Source organism: Leptodactylus fuscus, chromosome 7, assembly GCF_031893055.1.
Source record: "Leptodactylus fuscus isolate aLepFus1 chromosome 7, aLepFus1.hap2, whole genome shotgun sequence".
NCBI classification, from domain to species: domain Eukaryota; kingdom Metazoa; phylum Chordata; class Amphibia; order Anura; family Leptodactylidae; genus Leptodactylus; species Leptodactylus fuscus.
The window spans coordinates 75,873,988-75,890,036 of NC_134271.1; the positions used below are offsets into that span (position 1 = coordinate 75,873,988).

Here is a 16,049-nt window from a genome sequence, read left to right on the forward strand (position 1 = left end):
CTCATTGAGTGGGATAGGAGAATGAAAGCATCATGTCTACATTCAAGCCTGGCTGCTAAATTCACTAAGGGGGTTGGAATCACTCCCTTTCTCAGGACTGGTGGGGGGTCTTAGCACTCAGACCCATACCAGATAGTTATTTCTCTTCTATCCTATGGATAATGTATAACGCCTTTAAGGCTGGTGTGTTGTACAAACTTAGGATAACGGGAGCCGAATGACGGAGAATACCTGCGGACCCAATAGACTATGATGTACTTTGAGCCCATTTTTGGTGGAATCTGTGTAGACTTTGATGCAGATCTAGCTTTAGTTTGCCTCTGCACTGGTGTGAGATGCACTTATTTTATTAATAGGCAAACCATGATCATTTTGGCACATCTCATGATGTCAAAGTGCCAGGAATTCAAACCTACATCAGCAAGTAGCTGGAGATTTCAGGTGTTTTTTAAGCAAGTTTTCTGGCATAAGCAACAAAAACGGTAAATAAGGCATTCTGCAAAGTCCACACTCCCTCCCTGCTGAACCGTTCCCACTTTTTTACAAAATAGCATGAACTGCAAAACAAGTCAAAATTTTTGGTGCTGAACAATGTGTGCCTAAAATACAGGTTTTTTAATACTAAAATGTGTTAGACAAAGTCTGATAGATTCCCCTTAATATAATGTAATGTATGGCCCCTGTTACCTCTCCTGTCACCTGCTGTAAATCAGATTCCCCAGACCGGTAAATTAGATTAGTCATATATTGAGATGGGAACATGAGACGTTTTGCTTAATAACCAGGCTGATTAGCTTTTTGGGAGTGTCGAAAAGCTGAATGAAAACATTTTAAAGTGCTTGTCGTTTGTCACCCAGTTTTCTTATAACAGAAATAACAAAATGAAGAATATATTGCATTTGTCACAACTTCACAGAGGAAGGCAGTTCTCCTGGTTCTTGACTTGGTGACCTTTTCTTTTCTGTGGTGTCACCACCATGCTTGGTGTAATCACTTTGCTTTTTATCCCCATAAGCTTGGTGTCCATTCACTCTATTCCGTTGGGTTCTGGCCAGTTCTACCCGAATAGTCTGCCCTCCTATACTCAAGCCCTTCAGGCTGGACAGCACCTCCTGAGCCTGGTATGGATCGCTGTAGTCCAGGAAAGCTCTGTGCTGGTTTCCCTGCCATGTGAGATGCAGAGGAGAAGCCCCCTGCTCTCGTAATATGCGTTTTAGCTCACTGACCCGTGTAGTGGGGGAGATATTCCCAATGTAAACCGTAGTGACCTCTTTCTGATCCGCTGGATTGTTTTTGATGGGTACAGTTTGACTGACGTACGCTGGACTTGTTGACACATCGGTTGGCTTTTTCAGAATGGGGTCTTCTTCACTCCTCAGCATCACATTTTTTCCAGCTCTGCGCTCTTTTTCCTGAAGCCTCTTCAGGATTGGAATCTTACTCATCATCTCCCAACTTATCTGAGAGTCATAGAAAAAAAAAAGTTCCTCAATCCTCTGTAAGATAAACAGCCTGTACTCCAGACTAATATATTTCACATGCACTCATACAGGATCTCTGATGCAGAATACTGCCCATCTGTATAAGGGTATGATCACATCCCTTCCCAATTCCACTTGAAACCCGGTAGAAACTGCTTTTTAAGTGGATATACCCGTATATACTCGAATATAAGCCGACCCGAACATAAGCCAAGACCCCTAATTTTACCACAAAAAACTGGGAAAACTTATTGACTCGAGTATAAGCTGAGGGGGGGAAATCCAGCATTGCAGACAAAAAGTCAGGTCATGTGGATTACAGCTTAGTAACTCCATGGGGATCATAGTAATAGCAGTTAACCCCATCATGTCCCTCACATTAACCCCCTGTGTGCCTCACATAAGAGTTACTGATATGTGGGACATATGGAAGTAATAATTAGGTATCTTCATAATTAAGGTCCTTCATTAGTACCCTCATGTGTCTCACATATTAGTACCCCTTATATGGGGCACACAGGGGTTAATATGAGGGACATGATGGGGTTAACTGCTATTAATGTGAGGCACATGGAGTTACCGAAACTAAATTAATAACCCCAAATGCCTGACATTAATAGGCAGAGTAACTAAAGGAAGGTCCCTGTGTGTCACTTTCCTGTAGCTTCCTCTCCTCCATACAACAGACATCTTCCATAAGACACAATGAATTCTGGCCACTCATAAGCAGGGTAGATGCTAAATCCTAGTGTGCTAAAGGACCTCTGATGATGTCATGACCATGTGATCGGACTCTGGTGTGGGCGGAGCTACTAGGATTTAGACTCAACCTTATCTGCAGATGTTACATACCAGTGGCTACAAGACCTTTGATGACATCACAGTCACGTGACCTCATGACAAGCCAATCACAGAGCAGTAGCACTAAAGGACCTCCCCCTTCCAGGTCCTTCCAGTTTTCTGTGCTTCGTGGACCCTGATTCGTGTATAAGCCGAGGAGAGCTTTTTCAGCATGAAAAATGTGCTGAAAAAGTCGGCTTATACTCGAGTATATACGGTAGGTTTCCATTTCTCAGGTCCCCAAGCAGAGGGAACAGAAAGCCGAATCAGATGTCACATAATTCTCTTATCACTGACCCAGCAGAAGAACAGTAAACCTCATCCCACGACCTATATATTTGGGTTATTCTTACCCATGGACAGTGTAACTTTTCTAAAGTGAAACTACCCACTTATGTCTTGGGACCACTTGCTTTCCTGTAGGTAAGTCTAAGTCTGATCATATTCTTATTCACCAACAACAGTTAGACATAGACATGTCATGTGCAGTTCCCCAATGTACTGGATCCCCTTTGCTGATCCCATGCTATATGACAGACTGACCTTGGACCATATAATCCCCTGTGGCTTTGGACGAGTGCAGTTTGTTTTGATAACCCGGGTGGGGGTCAGGATATAGTCCACTGTCAGATCGTGGTCATCCAGCAGATCTTCGGGAAAATCCAGCACCTGCAAACACAACAAGCAGATATAAGCAGTGCCCGATTACAGGTCGTTAATCCCTCTTTTCTTAATTTCCTACACATATAGTAGATGCCAATGACCACCAATCTAGTGCTTAAACTGTCACCCAGCTGGCACACATTGTTACATCTCCATCCACCTTCATCATACACCTATTGCCTATGTGTCAGTCTACATTGCAGTTTTAGAATTCTATTTTTTAACCAGAAAGCTCAGAAGCTTGCAATACAATTACTACTGGGACCATAGATAAAAATCATTTATGAGGATTACTAAATGGAACTGCACAAAGCATGGACGTTTGTAGAAGGTTGAAAAGTCACTTCAGATGCAATATTCAGAAAAAAATGGTTTCATCACTGACATTCACTTTTTATTTACCTGACAGTCATGGACCATAGTGACCACAACAGTCTGTTCTGTGACTGCGCCCATGGCCACCATCATTGCATATTCCATGTCTGCAAAACCCTCTCCTTTCCCGATTCTCCAGCCTGAGGAAGTCAGAAGAAGTCAGACATCACACTGACATTAAAAAATAACTCTCTATATTTGAGTTCCTCTTAACTACAGACAAAGTAACTTTTCTAAAAGCCACCCACCCATATTGAAATAACAAGATCCCCCTACCCTTAAGATACTGCATTACTAGCTGCCATCTTTCAGTTTCCACCAGCTCCTGCTACATACAACACTCACCCATAATCTCACTGTTATTTTCACATTAATACAAACTGTCTCCAGGGACTACAGGCTGTGCTGCTGGGCTTCCTCTCTGGGGTATGGGGTGATTGGAGCCCAGTCTCATATGGGTAATAGAGAAATCTGGACTTCTTTTGCTTAATCTCTTGTACATACTAGATAACTCTCATGAAACATGTTAGGCTCACTAAAAAGGGGTGACCTCCCATAGTCCTAAAAAATGGGCAAATCTCCTGGGCCCGGTGGAACGATCCCACATCTGACATTTCATATGTGATGTAGGACACATGTTATGTGTAAGTCATGTCACAAAAATGGTACATAATCAGTCAAGCCCACATCACAAAAAGGAGTGTAACACACACTAAAAGGGGGGCTTGTCACATCCTGAAAGAAGGTGTGGGTTCACAAGTGAGTGCATTGCCTCTCTGAAAATATCTGCCATGTTCTTCACACTCTGCAAGGGCTGGGCCTCCAGTCTTGTTAGGGAATGGGGGACATTTCCTGACTTCTCAGTGCTAGAAGTCCTACTTTTTACATCTGATGGATTGAACTTTAAAGAAGAGACACCTGATAGATCAATTTATAGTCAATGAGATCTCCTGGGCACCATTGGTGTCTATTTTAGTGGTCCATATGTCCATTGTTCTGGTCACATTGAAGATGAATGAGGGTTCACTGGCCTTGGCTCATGTGGAATAAAAATCATTTTACCTTTTTCAGATACAGCAACAGATCCCACAACTACCAAATCCACCTGCACCACAGAATCCAGGCCCATTGGGACGCTGAAATCCTTCACACCCTGCAGATAATGTGAGAAGATGAGTAGACGTTGCACTGAACATCAGGAATAATATAATTTATAATAAATATACAGTGATTATAAGAGGAACACTCAGGCCCCACTCCTGTCCAGCTACGTCCCCTTCATTGTTTACACAGGCAAAAGTTGGGGCTGTGTATCTACTAGGTACCTTCCAACAATAATGGGTACAAGCTGCTTTCTATTTAGGGGGAAGCTGGGAGTCATGTCCTTCCTATTAAGCTCTTAGGGTGCATTCACACTAAATATATGCTGAGCTGATTCTGAACGTAAAACACGTTCAGAATCAGCGCGTACAAAGCAGATCCCATTCATTTCAATGGGAGCCAACATACAAGCGCTCACATTGAAAACAATAGGGAAAAAAGCAGCCCATTAATTTCAAAGGGGAGTGCTCGTATGCCGGCTCCCATTGAAATGAACGGGATCTGCTTTGTACGCGCTGATTCTGAACGTGTTTTACGTTCAGAATCAGCTCAGCGTATACTTAATGTGAATGCACCCTTAGTCTGTCAGCAATAAATTGGTTATAGACCTACTCACAGTACCTGATATAACAGCTGAATAACAGACATATATTTGGAAACTGTAGAATCACTTCTACAAGGTACAAGAATTAGGTTTCTAACCAGTTTACTACTGTCAAACTCCTTTTAAATATAGTCCACCAATATGAAAGTCCCTGTGAGCCCCTTGAAGTCTGTGGTAAGTTACATCGCTCATGGCCTAGTTACAGTCACTCACCTGTGAGGTGGAGCAGATTCTCAGCACCTCTTTGCTGGCCCCTGGAGGTGGAGTGATACGGTTAAAAAGTCCAGTTCTGAGCCGTGGAGTTGGAACCAGCAATGTTTTATTGGCCTGTTGGTAAAGACAGAAAATCACCAAGTACAAATAGTGTTTGGGAGTAAGGAGCAACCAACAGAGGTCATGGGTCAGGAAAAGACTGTGGGCAACTATAGGATTGTACAAGAACATATAAAGAGGAGCTCGGGAACTGGAGCTACCTGTAGAGCTGCCAGACGGACACCTTCCAGTGGTTTGTCTGGATCCACTTTAATTTCCTTTGTCTGGCTGAAAACCTCCAGAGATGTCACCATTTGACTTGCCTGACGGGATGCCTGAAGAAGCAGAAGGAGGATGGTTACTTACTTGTAGGGTGAGGAATCGCGCGTTCTTCTGTGGAGTGTCAGGATTTATCTTAATTGTCTTCGCTAACTGGAAATCCTGCAAGGTTGTTAATCGCTCACAAGCCTGTGCTGCCCCCTGCACATAAGAGGAGGGTCAGATCACTGAGATGCATTCATGTAGGGGGCTTGAAAAATCTATTAATGTGGAATTAAAATAAGTGGGAGTTGACAGTGCATCTTACATCACATGATGTCATCCAATTAACACAAGTTGGTCAGGGAAGGAATAGTGGAGCTGGCAACAAGTATTTAACAATGTCAAACTGGTTATCAAAAACTACTTAAAGGGGTTGTCCAGGCAAAAATGGACACCCAAATTATTATTTAAATAGGCTGGGGGCGGTGAAAAAAAAAAAAAAATACTTGCCTTTCCCGATGCAACCCCAAGCAGTCTGGTCCTGCAGCTCTGTTGTCATCAGATGGAAGCACCCTCCACACATGACCAGTGAGGCCAATTAACAGGCTCAGCAGTCTCAGGAAAGGAACCAGGCAGTTACTATCTGTGACATCCCTGGTAACCTTCATGAGGCTACTGATGCAAATCAGCGACCTCAGCGAAAGGCAACCAGGATGTCACAGCCGGCAACAATTTCCAGAGCAAGAAAGCAGCCGAGCTGCAGGACCAGACTGCAATGGAAGGACACCAGAGCACCCGGGACATGTATGTTTTTTGGGGGGTTTTCACCTCCCCCGGCCTATTTCAAAATTGATTTATTTGCCTGGAAAACCACTTTAATTCTTCTTCTTTGTAATATGCTACATAGGAAAATTATTCAAAGCCCAGTGCTGAGAGTTTGATACAATTATGCCCAAACTCACATGAGAATGACAAATATTTTTTAGGTCTTGTTTACTGCAATGTATCAGTGCAGGTAAAATGTATGAACTTGGAACCCAAACTTATGCTCAGCCTGCAAAGCCTGGTTCACATCTGCATTTGGTAATCCGTTTGGAGAGTCCACATGGGGACCCCCCCCCCAACAGACTACCGAGCGCATTGACAAGCGGTGAGCAGTGAAAGCACACAGACCCAATAGACTATAATGGGGTCCGTGTGCTTTCCGTGTGGTCTCTTCACAAGTCATGCGGACATGAAAGTAGATCATGACATACTTTTCTGTCCACATGTTCCGGGAAAGCACAAGCTCACCGCTTGCCAATGCGTTCGGTATTCCTTTAAGGCGGGTCCCCATGCGGACTCTCCAAACGCAGATGTGAACCAGGCATAACATTCAGCTGTGTAACACTATATTCACATCTATTTTTGCCCTCCATTATTCTAGTCCATTAGAGAACCAGAATAATGGATAAACACAGATCTATTATATGACGGACACGACTGGAGCCCATTGACTATAATAGGGTCTGCCAGACGTCTGTTGTTTAACTGAAATCAATAGACAAAAAAGTTGGACTTGGGGCACATTTTTGCCCAGGAATACCTGATGGGTCTGTGTAGGAAACTCCGAATCAGATGTGAACATAGGTTAAGCATTAATAGGACAGGATAAGTTTTCAGCCTGTTAGCTAGTATCTTTGAGTGAAGTGAAACACCGTGGGAAAAATCGCATCGTTTTACAGTACTTGCAAAGTGGATGGTCGAATCCCATGCCCACTCTGCGGTAAAATATGTAGCGCGGACACGCTGCGATTTCCAAAACCATTGTGGTTTTGGAAATCGCAGCATGTCAATTATATCTATGGAAATGCCGGCGGATTTCCCATAGATATAAAGGTAACGGAAAGTCCACGGAGAAAAACTCAGTGAACTTTTTGTTCAAAGCGCTGCAGGGATTACCACAATGTGCTCCCACTGCAGTTGTTCCTGCAGCGCTTTAGCGCGGCGTTTCCGGTCCGTGGGTCCTTAGTCATTCACTTTCTCTGTGTTTTAATACCTTGAAGTTGGGGATCCGATGGTGTACAGGCCGTGGGAAATCTGCCAGATTATTGTGTTCAATATAATCCCAAACCTTCTGCCGAATATCCCATTTGCTGCATCCTGGAGAAAGAGGGAGAGATTCAGCCCAGTTCACATGATGTTAATAGTGCAAAGGTAAACTAATCAGATATGGATGGTGAGTGTGGCTACTAGCAGGGATGACAGGGGGCAGTATTGGGCCCTGTTATTTTTGATATTGACCATGTGGGTGGTCTATGAAGGTAATATGTATAAATGATACACCAGTGAGTAATACCACAGCACAGGACAAGGTAGAGGACATTGGGAAAGTTGGTATTTCAGACACAGAAGTGGTCAATTACATTTAGCACTGACAAATGTGAAGTTCTGAGAAAATACTAGACATTAATATGTAGTTAATGTATAGACCCCAGGTAACACAGGTAACACACGCATGCAAGGGAAGGAGGTCACACTGTGGATATTAAAGGGTAGCAAAAAATGTTTTCCCCAAAAATGACACCTATGGATGTTTACCTGATGCAGATAGATGGGGCGGGAGATAGGTTACTTGTTCTAGCTCAATAGGTTGTACTAGGTGACTTTCCTGAACAAGCTCTAGAATTATTTTACTTATAAAGCTTTGTTTCTTCCTTCCTATTGTATTATAGTTAGAATATTTTACTAGGATATATTGTCTTATTTTGCTGCTATGATAGAATTTGCTGTTTGTGTGTCCTCCCGGCTTTATACAGTGTAAATACAACTCACCTGGCCTAAGTGTGAGCGCAGCCTCCATGTTTAGCTGTTCTGCTCTTCCTAACAGCTGCACATTCTAAGTGTCTGCACCGTGTGTATGGCATCCCAGAGGGGTCAAACTTGTGAGAAATGCACAACAACCAGCTGCCATTAGCCAGTGTAGTGTCCCACGTATTCACACAATGAAATTTCATGTGGATTTTGGTATTCTGAAAATGCTTGTAGATGGGGTTTCTGGAACCCTGTTCACATGCATAGGTGAAGTTTTTCCTGCTGTGAGATTAAATTGTCAGCAATGAACATGCCCTGAAAGAAATCACTATCCTATTAATCCTATTAATGTTATAAATCCTATTAATATTATCCTATCCTATTAATATTATAAATCCTATTAATATTATCCTATCCTATTAATCCTATTAATATTATAAATGTGAAAGTTTGTGAGTTTGGATGTTTGTTCCTCAATCACACTTGAACGGCTGAATGGATTTCCTAGAAATTTCACGCACACCTACATATTGGCCAGGAAGGGGTAATAGGCTACTTTAAAAGTGTCTCACTCACCCCAAAACGCCACCGCGACCCTCCAAAGTTGTCACCTGGTCCACTGTCGGGGTGGGCATGACGTCAGCGCAGGTAGTTAGACGCCACTCCTATTGGTGCATGGCGGTGTGTGGGCGGGATAGGGAGCCAGCACAGTGGCCCATAAGTTGGCGCCAAATTGTGGGCGTGGCCAGCGCGCAGGGACTCCTTGCTGAACATGACAGCTGCCCGCATGCTTCCGAATGCCACTGACATGCCACACATTGCCTCAGGCCGGAGTAGCATGCAGCACCACCCGGCCCGAACAAGCCCAGCCGCACCTACCCTTGAACTGTGCACCTACCCTTGAACACACACAGCTTGGAAAGGACGGCACACACGGAAAGATCACACAGCTACCCAGCATCTACATGGTGAGTGCTGTGGGAACAGGGATCACCGGCTTGCTTAAGGGGGAGAAGGGTGGGGGGGCATGGGTGATCGGTGGGGGGGGGGGGTTGCTGGTTTGGCGGAGGTGCTGGTGGTAGGGGTTACAGAGGGGGCCGGGGGGTCGGGTTTCATAGCAGAGGGCAGAAGGCAAGTAGGGGGGAGGGGGGCCAGATTGCACATGTGGAAAGGGGGGGAGAGTAACCGAGGTCATGGGTGGGTGGTGCTGGAGGGAAGGGGTAGATGTAGGAGATGACTGGAACTGGAAAGGGGGCCGGGGATGCGGGTGAGGGGTAAGGGAAGACCCGGGGGTGTAGGTGGAGGGAAAGGAGAGGGCCAGAGGTGCAGCAGCATGGGGTCCCGGCCCACGACGCACTGGCCACAAGGAAAGGGCCGTGGGAGGCCACGGGCCGCGCTGCAGGTGGATCGCGCAAGGGTGAGGGGACAGCGGACGGAGTCGCGGGTTATAGCTAGTTAAACCATATAATGCTCGGCATTGTGAGCACTTTCCTAAAATTAGTTTGCAGAATGGCCACTGGATATTTACCTTGTTGCTACGCTCAGCCTCGTTTGGCCACACCCCCATTGGACTCTCCACTAATTTGCATATGAGTACAAACATATTTTTCTTTTTTTTTTTTATAAATTCTTTATTTATAAACAAGCAATGAACAAAACAGAACAGATGTAAAACAGGGCTGCAGAATGCTGTCCAACACAGGCAAATTATACAAGTAATCTCGACTGCACGGATGAAAAAACACCTAATACTAAAGCAAAGCACAAAAGAACAAACAATGGGATAAAATGAACACAAAATTAAATAAAGGGAAGGAAGAAGAAAAGAAGTTCTCGGCTCCGGCCAGGGAACCAGCAGTCACGGAGACACATCAGCCAACCAGGTCTTTGTACATGCGGGTACCCTGAAAGAGAATCCACGGAGTCCAAGCCTCCATGTAGGCCTCTCGTGCGTCTCGCAACGACGCAGTGAGGTCCTCCATTACCCTAATGTCCTCCACTTTGCAAAGCCAGTGGGGGAGGGAGGATTTCCAAAGGGCTGGGACACATGCCCGGGCGGCATTAATCGCATGTCAAAGGGCGGACCTGCGGTATGTGCGGAGAGGGAGATTCGAAAGATGGAGCAGGAAGAGGGCTGGAGAGAAAGGAAGAGCGAGCTGGAAGACCTGACAGGCCACTCTATGAACGCCTTCCCAAAAGGCCCGGAGTGCGGCACAGTCCCAAAAAATGTGCAGGAGGGTCCCTTCCTCTGAACCACAATGCCAGCAGAGGGGGGAGGCAGACGGAAAAATCCGATGCAATTTCACCGGCACATGGTACCACCGTGTCAAAAGTTTATAGCCCACCTCTTGGTATTTACTAGCAATCGAGCTTTTGTGGGCAAATTCGAGGATCCTGTTATATTGTGAATCAGTGAATGACATGTTAAGGTCAGATTGCCACTTAGACAGAAAGGGAGGTCAATGGTCCGGATGAGAGGAAACTAGTAGCATGTAAAATTCAGAGACAGAGTGTCGCAAAGGCCCAGTGCCTGAGCAGACTTCCTCAAACCGCGTGAGTGGCCTGTCAAAACCAGGAGACCTGGGGAGGGAAGGAAGAAAATACGACAGTTTTAGGGCACACCATGGACCTAAGGAGGGGGAGAGTGGGGTCAGAAAGAAGGTTCCGGTGCTACCTCCAATTACCGTTCAATCTAAAGTGGATGGCTCTCAGCTGTCCCAAATCCCTCCATGACCTAAAAAGGCCAGATGAAAGACCCCCTGGAAAGGCCAGATTGTCCAATATTGGGAATAGAGGAGAGGGGGAAGGGGAGCGCTTGGCTCTAGAGAAGAGTAATCTGCACACATGCCATTGACTCTTGCGGAGGCTGAGGGGTTGGAATACAAAGACGAGATCCAAGATCGCATGAAACGACCTAGACCTATGTGCTCCAACACTGCAAACATGAAGGGCCAACCTACCCGATCAAATGTCTTCTCCGCATCAGTGGAGAGCAGACATAAGGGGAGGCTCCGAGCATGGGCACAGTGGATGGCATTGAGTACCTTGACCGTGTTATCTCTGGCCTCTCGAGTCGGGACAAAACCCACCTGGTAAGGATGGACCAAGGCAGACAGGTACGGGGCCAATCTCGACGCCAAAACTTTAAAAAATATTTTTAAATCGACATTCAGGAGGGAGATAGGCCTGTAATTAGCACAAAAAGCAGGATCCTTGACCTCCGTGTGGAGGGAAGGTTGTAAAGGTTGCGGTAAAACTGAGCAAACTCCTCAGCGATGTGATTTGGGTCTGACACACGGCCACCCCTAGCATCAGAGATAGTGGGGACATAATTACTGGTTTTCTGATCCCTGAGGGACCTGGCCAAAGTCTGGCTACATTTGTTGCCAAACTCATAAAGGTGTCTGTGGCATCTGGCCAGGAGACATCTGGTACGGATATTGAGGCGCTCTCTCAGTTTTTTATGGGCTTGGAGAAGAGCAGTCTGGATATCAGGGGCGTGCGTGCATTTGTGCGCCTGTTCCAGGGAAACCACATCCGCTATGAAAGATGCCACCTCACTCGACTTCTCCTTCTTAAGCCTGGTACCATGCTGTACGAACACTCCCCGCACTACACATTTATGCGCGGACCAGATAGTCAGCGACGAGACATCAAGAGTATAATTTTCCTTGAAGTAATTGTCCAGAGCCGTAGACACCTCCAGAGATGTAGTAATGTCCTGGAGTAGGGACTCATTGAGCCTCCACTGCCAGGACTGTGGCCTAGTCGTAGGGGAGGCAAGCACAGCATGAACCATTGCATGGTTGGCAAATGTGATAGGGTCAATTGAGGAGTTCCTCAACAGGGGGACATCCGCATGGCACAAAAAGAAATAATCAAGTCTCGAGTACACGTCTTGGGAGTGAGAATAGAACGTGTAATCTCTGTCATCAGGGTGGACCGTGCGTTATACATCCATTAACTGGTAGGAGTGGAGGAGGCGACACACTCATCGCAAAACACTACCCGACAAATGCGATGAACCCATCTAAACATCTAAGATACCTAATTATTACCTCCATATGTCCCACATACCAGTAACTCTTATGTGAGGTACACAGGGGTTAATGTGAGGGACATGATGGGGTTAACTGCTATTACTATGATCCCCATGGAGTTACTAAGCTTCAATGCACATGACCAGACTTTTTATCTGCAATGGTGGATTTCCCCCCCTCGGCTTATACTCAAGTCAATAAGTTTTCCCAGTTTTTTGTGGTAAAATTAGGGGTCTCGGCTTATACGTGGGTCAGCTTATACTCGAGTATATACGGTACCCTCAAGCACAGTAAACTGGTTTTAATTGGGAAGGTAAATATTAGCCAGCGTGAATAAGGTGACTGCCAACTCCCCCTTAACAAAAAGGAATCTGCCCGAATCATCCATAGAAGCCGCCTTGAATTTCCAGGGAATCGAGCGGCTCACTAGTATGCTAACTCCCCTAGATTTAGAGTCAGAGTAGCAACTATGGTACGAGTCAGGGAATTTAGGGGACGATAAAACAGGGGTCGAACCCTCCCGGAAATGTATCTCTAGGATAAAGGGCACGTGGAGTCTCTTACCCCATAACAAGCAAAGCAAGGAGGATCGCTTCTCCGGAGTGTTAAGACCATTGACGCTGATGGAGGCGAATGCAATGGAGTCCATGGCCAGTGACGGGAACTCTGTAAAGAGAGGGAAATAACAGGGGAGAGAAAGAGAGACATTTTTTTTTAAAAAAGGGAGGGGGGGGGGGGGGATAAGACGAAAAGAAAACAAGACAGACAACAGGGGAGAGTAAAAAAAGCAAATAGCCGTCCGATCCAAGCTAGCCCGGGCCGGAAAACGAAAAACAGTAGGCAACTGCCCACTAATGCAGGTCTCAAGGGCACACCGCAGTACACCCTCAAAAAGCTGCCAAACCAAGCTAGTTGGGGGAGAAGTAGAAAGAAACCAATAGAATTCTATCCGTACCCCAAGAAGCAACATGAAGTGCCAACTAGGCAAGAGACAAAAAATAAGAAAAGACCGGGGATCAGGACCAAAAATTCAGACCCAATCAAAAGACCACCAAGACGGTCAAGGCCATCCACACACCCTAGACGGGGCACACCACAACCGGCGGACACAGAAGGTGAAGAAAAAACAATCATGATTGAAAGCAAATAGTCACGTTGAAAACCGTCCAGGGAGGAGGAGGGGGGGCGGTAAACACTAATGGAGGCCGCTACAGGAGAATACCCGCAGCCGCCGCCGGCAGGGCACGGCAATTAAACACAAGACATAAGCATAAAAATGAGCAAAACAGTCAGAGGCACTAACAAGAACCATCCACGAAGACCAATCCCAGAAAAGGTAAACACCACAGGAGGCTATCATGCTGGAACCTGCAGGGAGTCAGCAGTCCAGCGCTGCTGAAGGGGCACAGAAGATGAGGAAGAACGTGCAGTAGCCGCAGCAACTGGGAGAGGGTAGTTCAACCAATCAGGAAGATGCAAATCAGGTAAGTCCAGAAATTGGGCCAGAGCAGTGGCTTGGTCAGGAGAATGAAGAGCAAACACAGTTCCATTATGGCGGACCTGAAGATGGAATGGATGACCCCATCTGTAGGTAGCTCCAGCATCCAGAATCAGCTGCAGAACAGGCTTGAAAAAGATGTCGCATAGCCAGGGTGCGATGGGAGTCGTCAGGAAGAAGACCGGACCGTGACGCCAGGCAGCTTGCAAAATGTGCTCCTTCTCCCTATAGAAATGGACCCTACAGAGGACGTCTCGTGGCTCCGGTGTAGGCGACTTACGCTCGCCCAAAACACGATGGATCTGGTCAATGTTAATTTCAGAGCTCATCAGATTGAATAGAGTCCGAAACACCCCTCAGCTTGATATTGTTCCTGCGCCCTCTGTTCTCCTGATCATCTACTTGTAATAAAGCATAGCGGTTAAACTGATGTTGAGAGGCCAAGGATTGCTCCACAACAATGGTGGTCTAAGTCAGTGGTCACCTGTTGCTGAGTGGTGACCTGCGTCGACAGAGACTGGATCTCAGTTTTAAATTCCACCACAATCTTTTCCTGCCACTCCTCAACTCTGCCGACCAAGGCTTCCATGTCCATTTTAGTAGTCAGGGCGTAGAGAAGTTGCCATATGTCAGACAGCTTAGGACGCTTAAAACAGTGCAACTGCGAGGGGGCATCTTGCTGCGAAGAATCAGAAGAGTCCAAGAAAGATGGGGTTCGCAGGGCAGCAGAGGTTGAAGAGTAATCAGGATCCATATTGGAGGATACAGGAAAGGAGGCCACAGGGGTGGACGCCACCGCACCAGAACCCTGAGGCGGATATTGCAGCGGCCCAGCTTTTTCCCCAAGGGGGGGGCAGCTGTCACAGCTGGCTATGTGAGGGGGACTGTCCAGCAGCAGCAGGGGATGGCTGCAGGGGCCCAGGGAGGAGAGGAGGCAAGCCCAGGGAGCCAGACAGGACTTCATGTCCAGAGGAGGAGGAGGGCTGACTCCGTAGACGCACTACTGAGGCCTGTGGAAGTGCCGGAGCCGGAGGGGTAGGGGGGGGGAGCCGACTCACTGGGAGGGCCGCCATCTTGTGAGGCCGGGGGAAGGACTGCCGGCATCAGTCCAGACTGTGTAGTGCTCAGTCCCTCTGAAGTCTGGGGGACCGGCGCCAGCTGCAGGGCAGAGGAGGAGGTGGGAGCTGCACTGCAGGATGCTTCTGCCGCCATCGGCTAATGTCTCTGCTCCGCTTTGACGTGCACCGGCGCCATCTTGGATCCGTCGGAGCGTGCTGTAGGGGGAGAGGCCGCAGCCATCAAAAACCAGGTCAGCTGTGGCTCAACTCTAGTGGAGGATGGCGCCTTGCGACCTAGGCGCTTCACCATTGCCATTAGTGGGCAGCAGGTCAGTAAAATCCTGGTGGGAGACCGTGAAACTGCTTGGGGACTTGGGAGCTGCAAGGATGTGCTGCCTTACGCCACCATGTTCAGGCCACGCCCCCCTACAAACATATTTTTAATGAAAATGAAGTGACCTTTCTCCATAACAAATATAGTTCGGTGCTTATGGCATGGAGCACTACAAAGTACTTGGACTGGTTTAATAACATTTTTTTTCTGACAGTCTCTTTTTAGGCTAAGCCCCCACACAAATCGCTGCAAAGAAAGACAGCAGTGGAAAACCATCATGTTTTTTTTTTTCCTCAATTTTTTCACAAAAAGTTCACAGAGTTTTCCTCTGCGGATTTTCTGCCCCTATAATACCTATCTGGCAAAACGCCAACATTTCCATAGATATAATTGATATGCTGAGATTTACTAAAATGCAAGCGTTTTTGAAATTGCAGAATTTCTGTTGCAGATTTTTTGCTGTAATGTGTATGGGATTAGCCAGATTTCCATATACCTTGCAGATACTGTATAACACTGTATCTTTTGCCATGGCATGTGAACCTGACTATAGGGGGCACAAATGTTGCAGCTGCTACAAGGACTGTGGGTTACACAGATTCCACATGCTACATAAATCCCTGAAACAGCTTTATTCCAGAATAGTTCCTTCTAATTCTCCCTTCCCTTATTATGGTAGGTTCACACAATGCCATGACAGTATACAGGCTCAACATTACCTGTAAGTAATAGCCCTTTAAATATCCTAG

General features: G+C 46.4%; 1 protein-coding gene across 2 annotated transcripts; it reads right to left on the reverse strand.

The window, feature by feature from the left end:
* Positions 1–708: 708 nt before the first annotated feature.
* MTHFSD (methenyltetrahydrofolate synthetase domain containing) lies at positions 709–8,436 on the reverse strand. 2 transcript variants are annotated; one of them, XM_075280636.1, is made up of 8 exons: positions 8,392–8,436; positions 7,616–7,719; positions 5,683–5,796; positions 5,278–5,391; positions 4,422–4,512; positions 3,387–3,499; positions 2,865–2,990; positions 709–1,460 (listed from the first exon to the last, which is right to left on the reverse strand). In XM_075280636.1, the coding sequence occupies exons 1-8, from the start codon at positions 8,417–8,419 to the stop codon at positions 903–905; spliced, it is 1,248 nt and encodes a 415-aa protein (XP_075136737.1). In that variant the 5' UTR covers positions 8,420–8,436; the 3' UTR covers positions 709–902. The 2 variants fall into 2 exon arrangements, with proteins under 2 accessions (XP_075136737.1, XP_075136736.1); XM_075280635.1 differs by lacking the exon at positions 5,683–5,796 and adding an exon at positions 5,538–5,651 and having other exon boundaries at positions 712–1,460.
* Between the last annotated feature and the right edge of the window lie 7,613 nt (positions 8,437–16,049).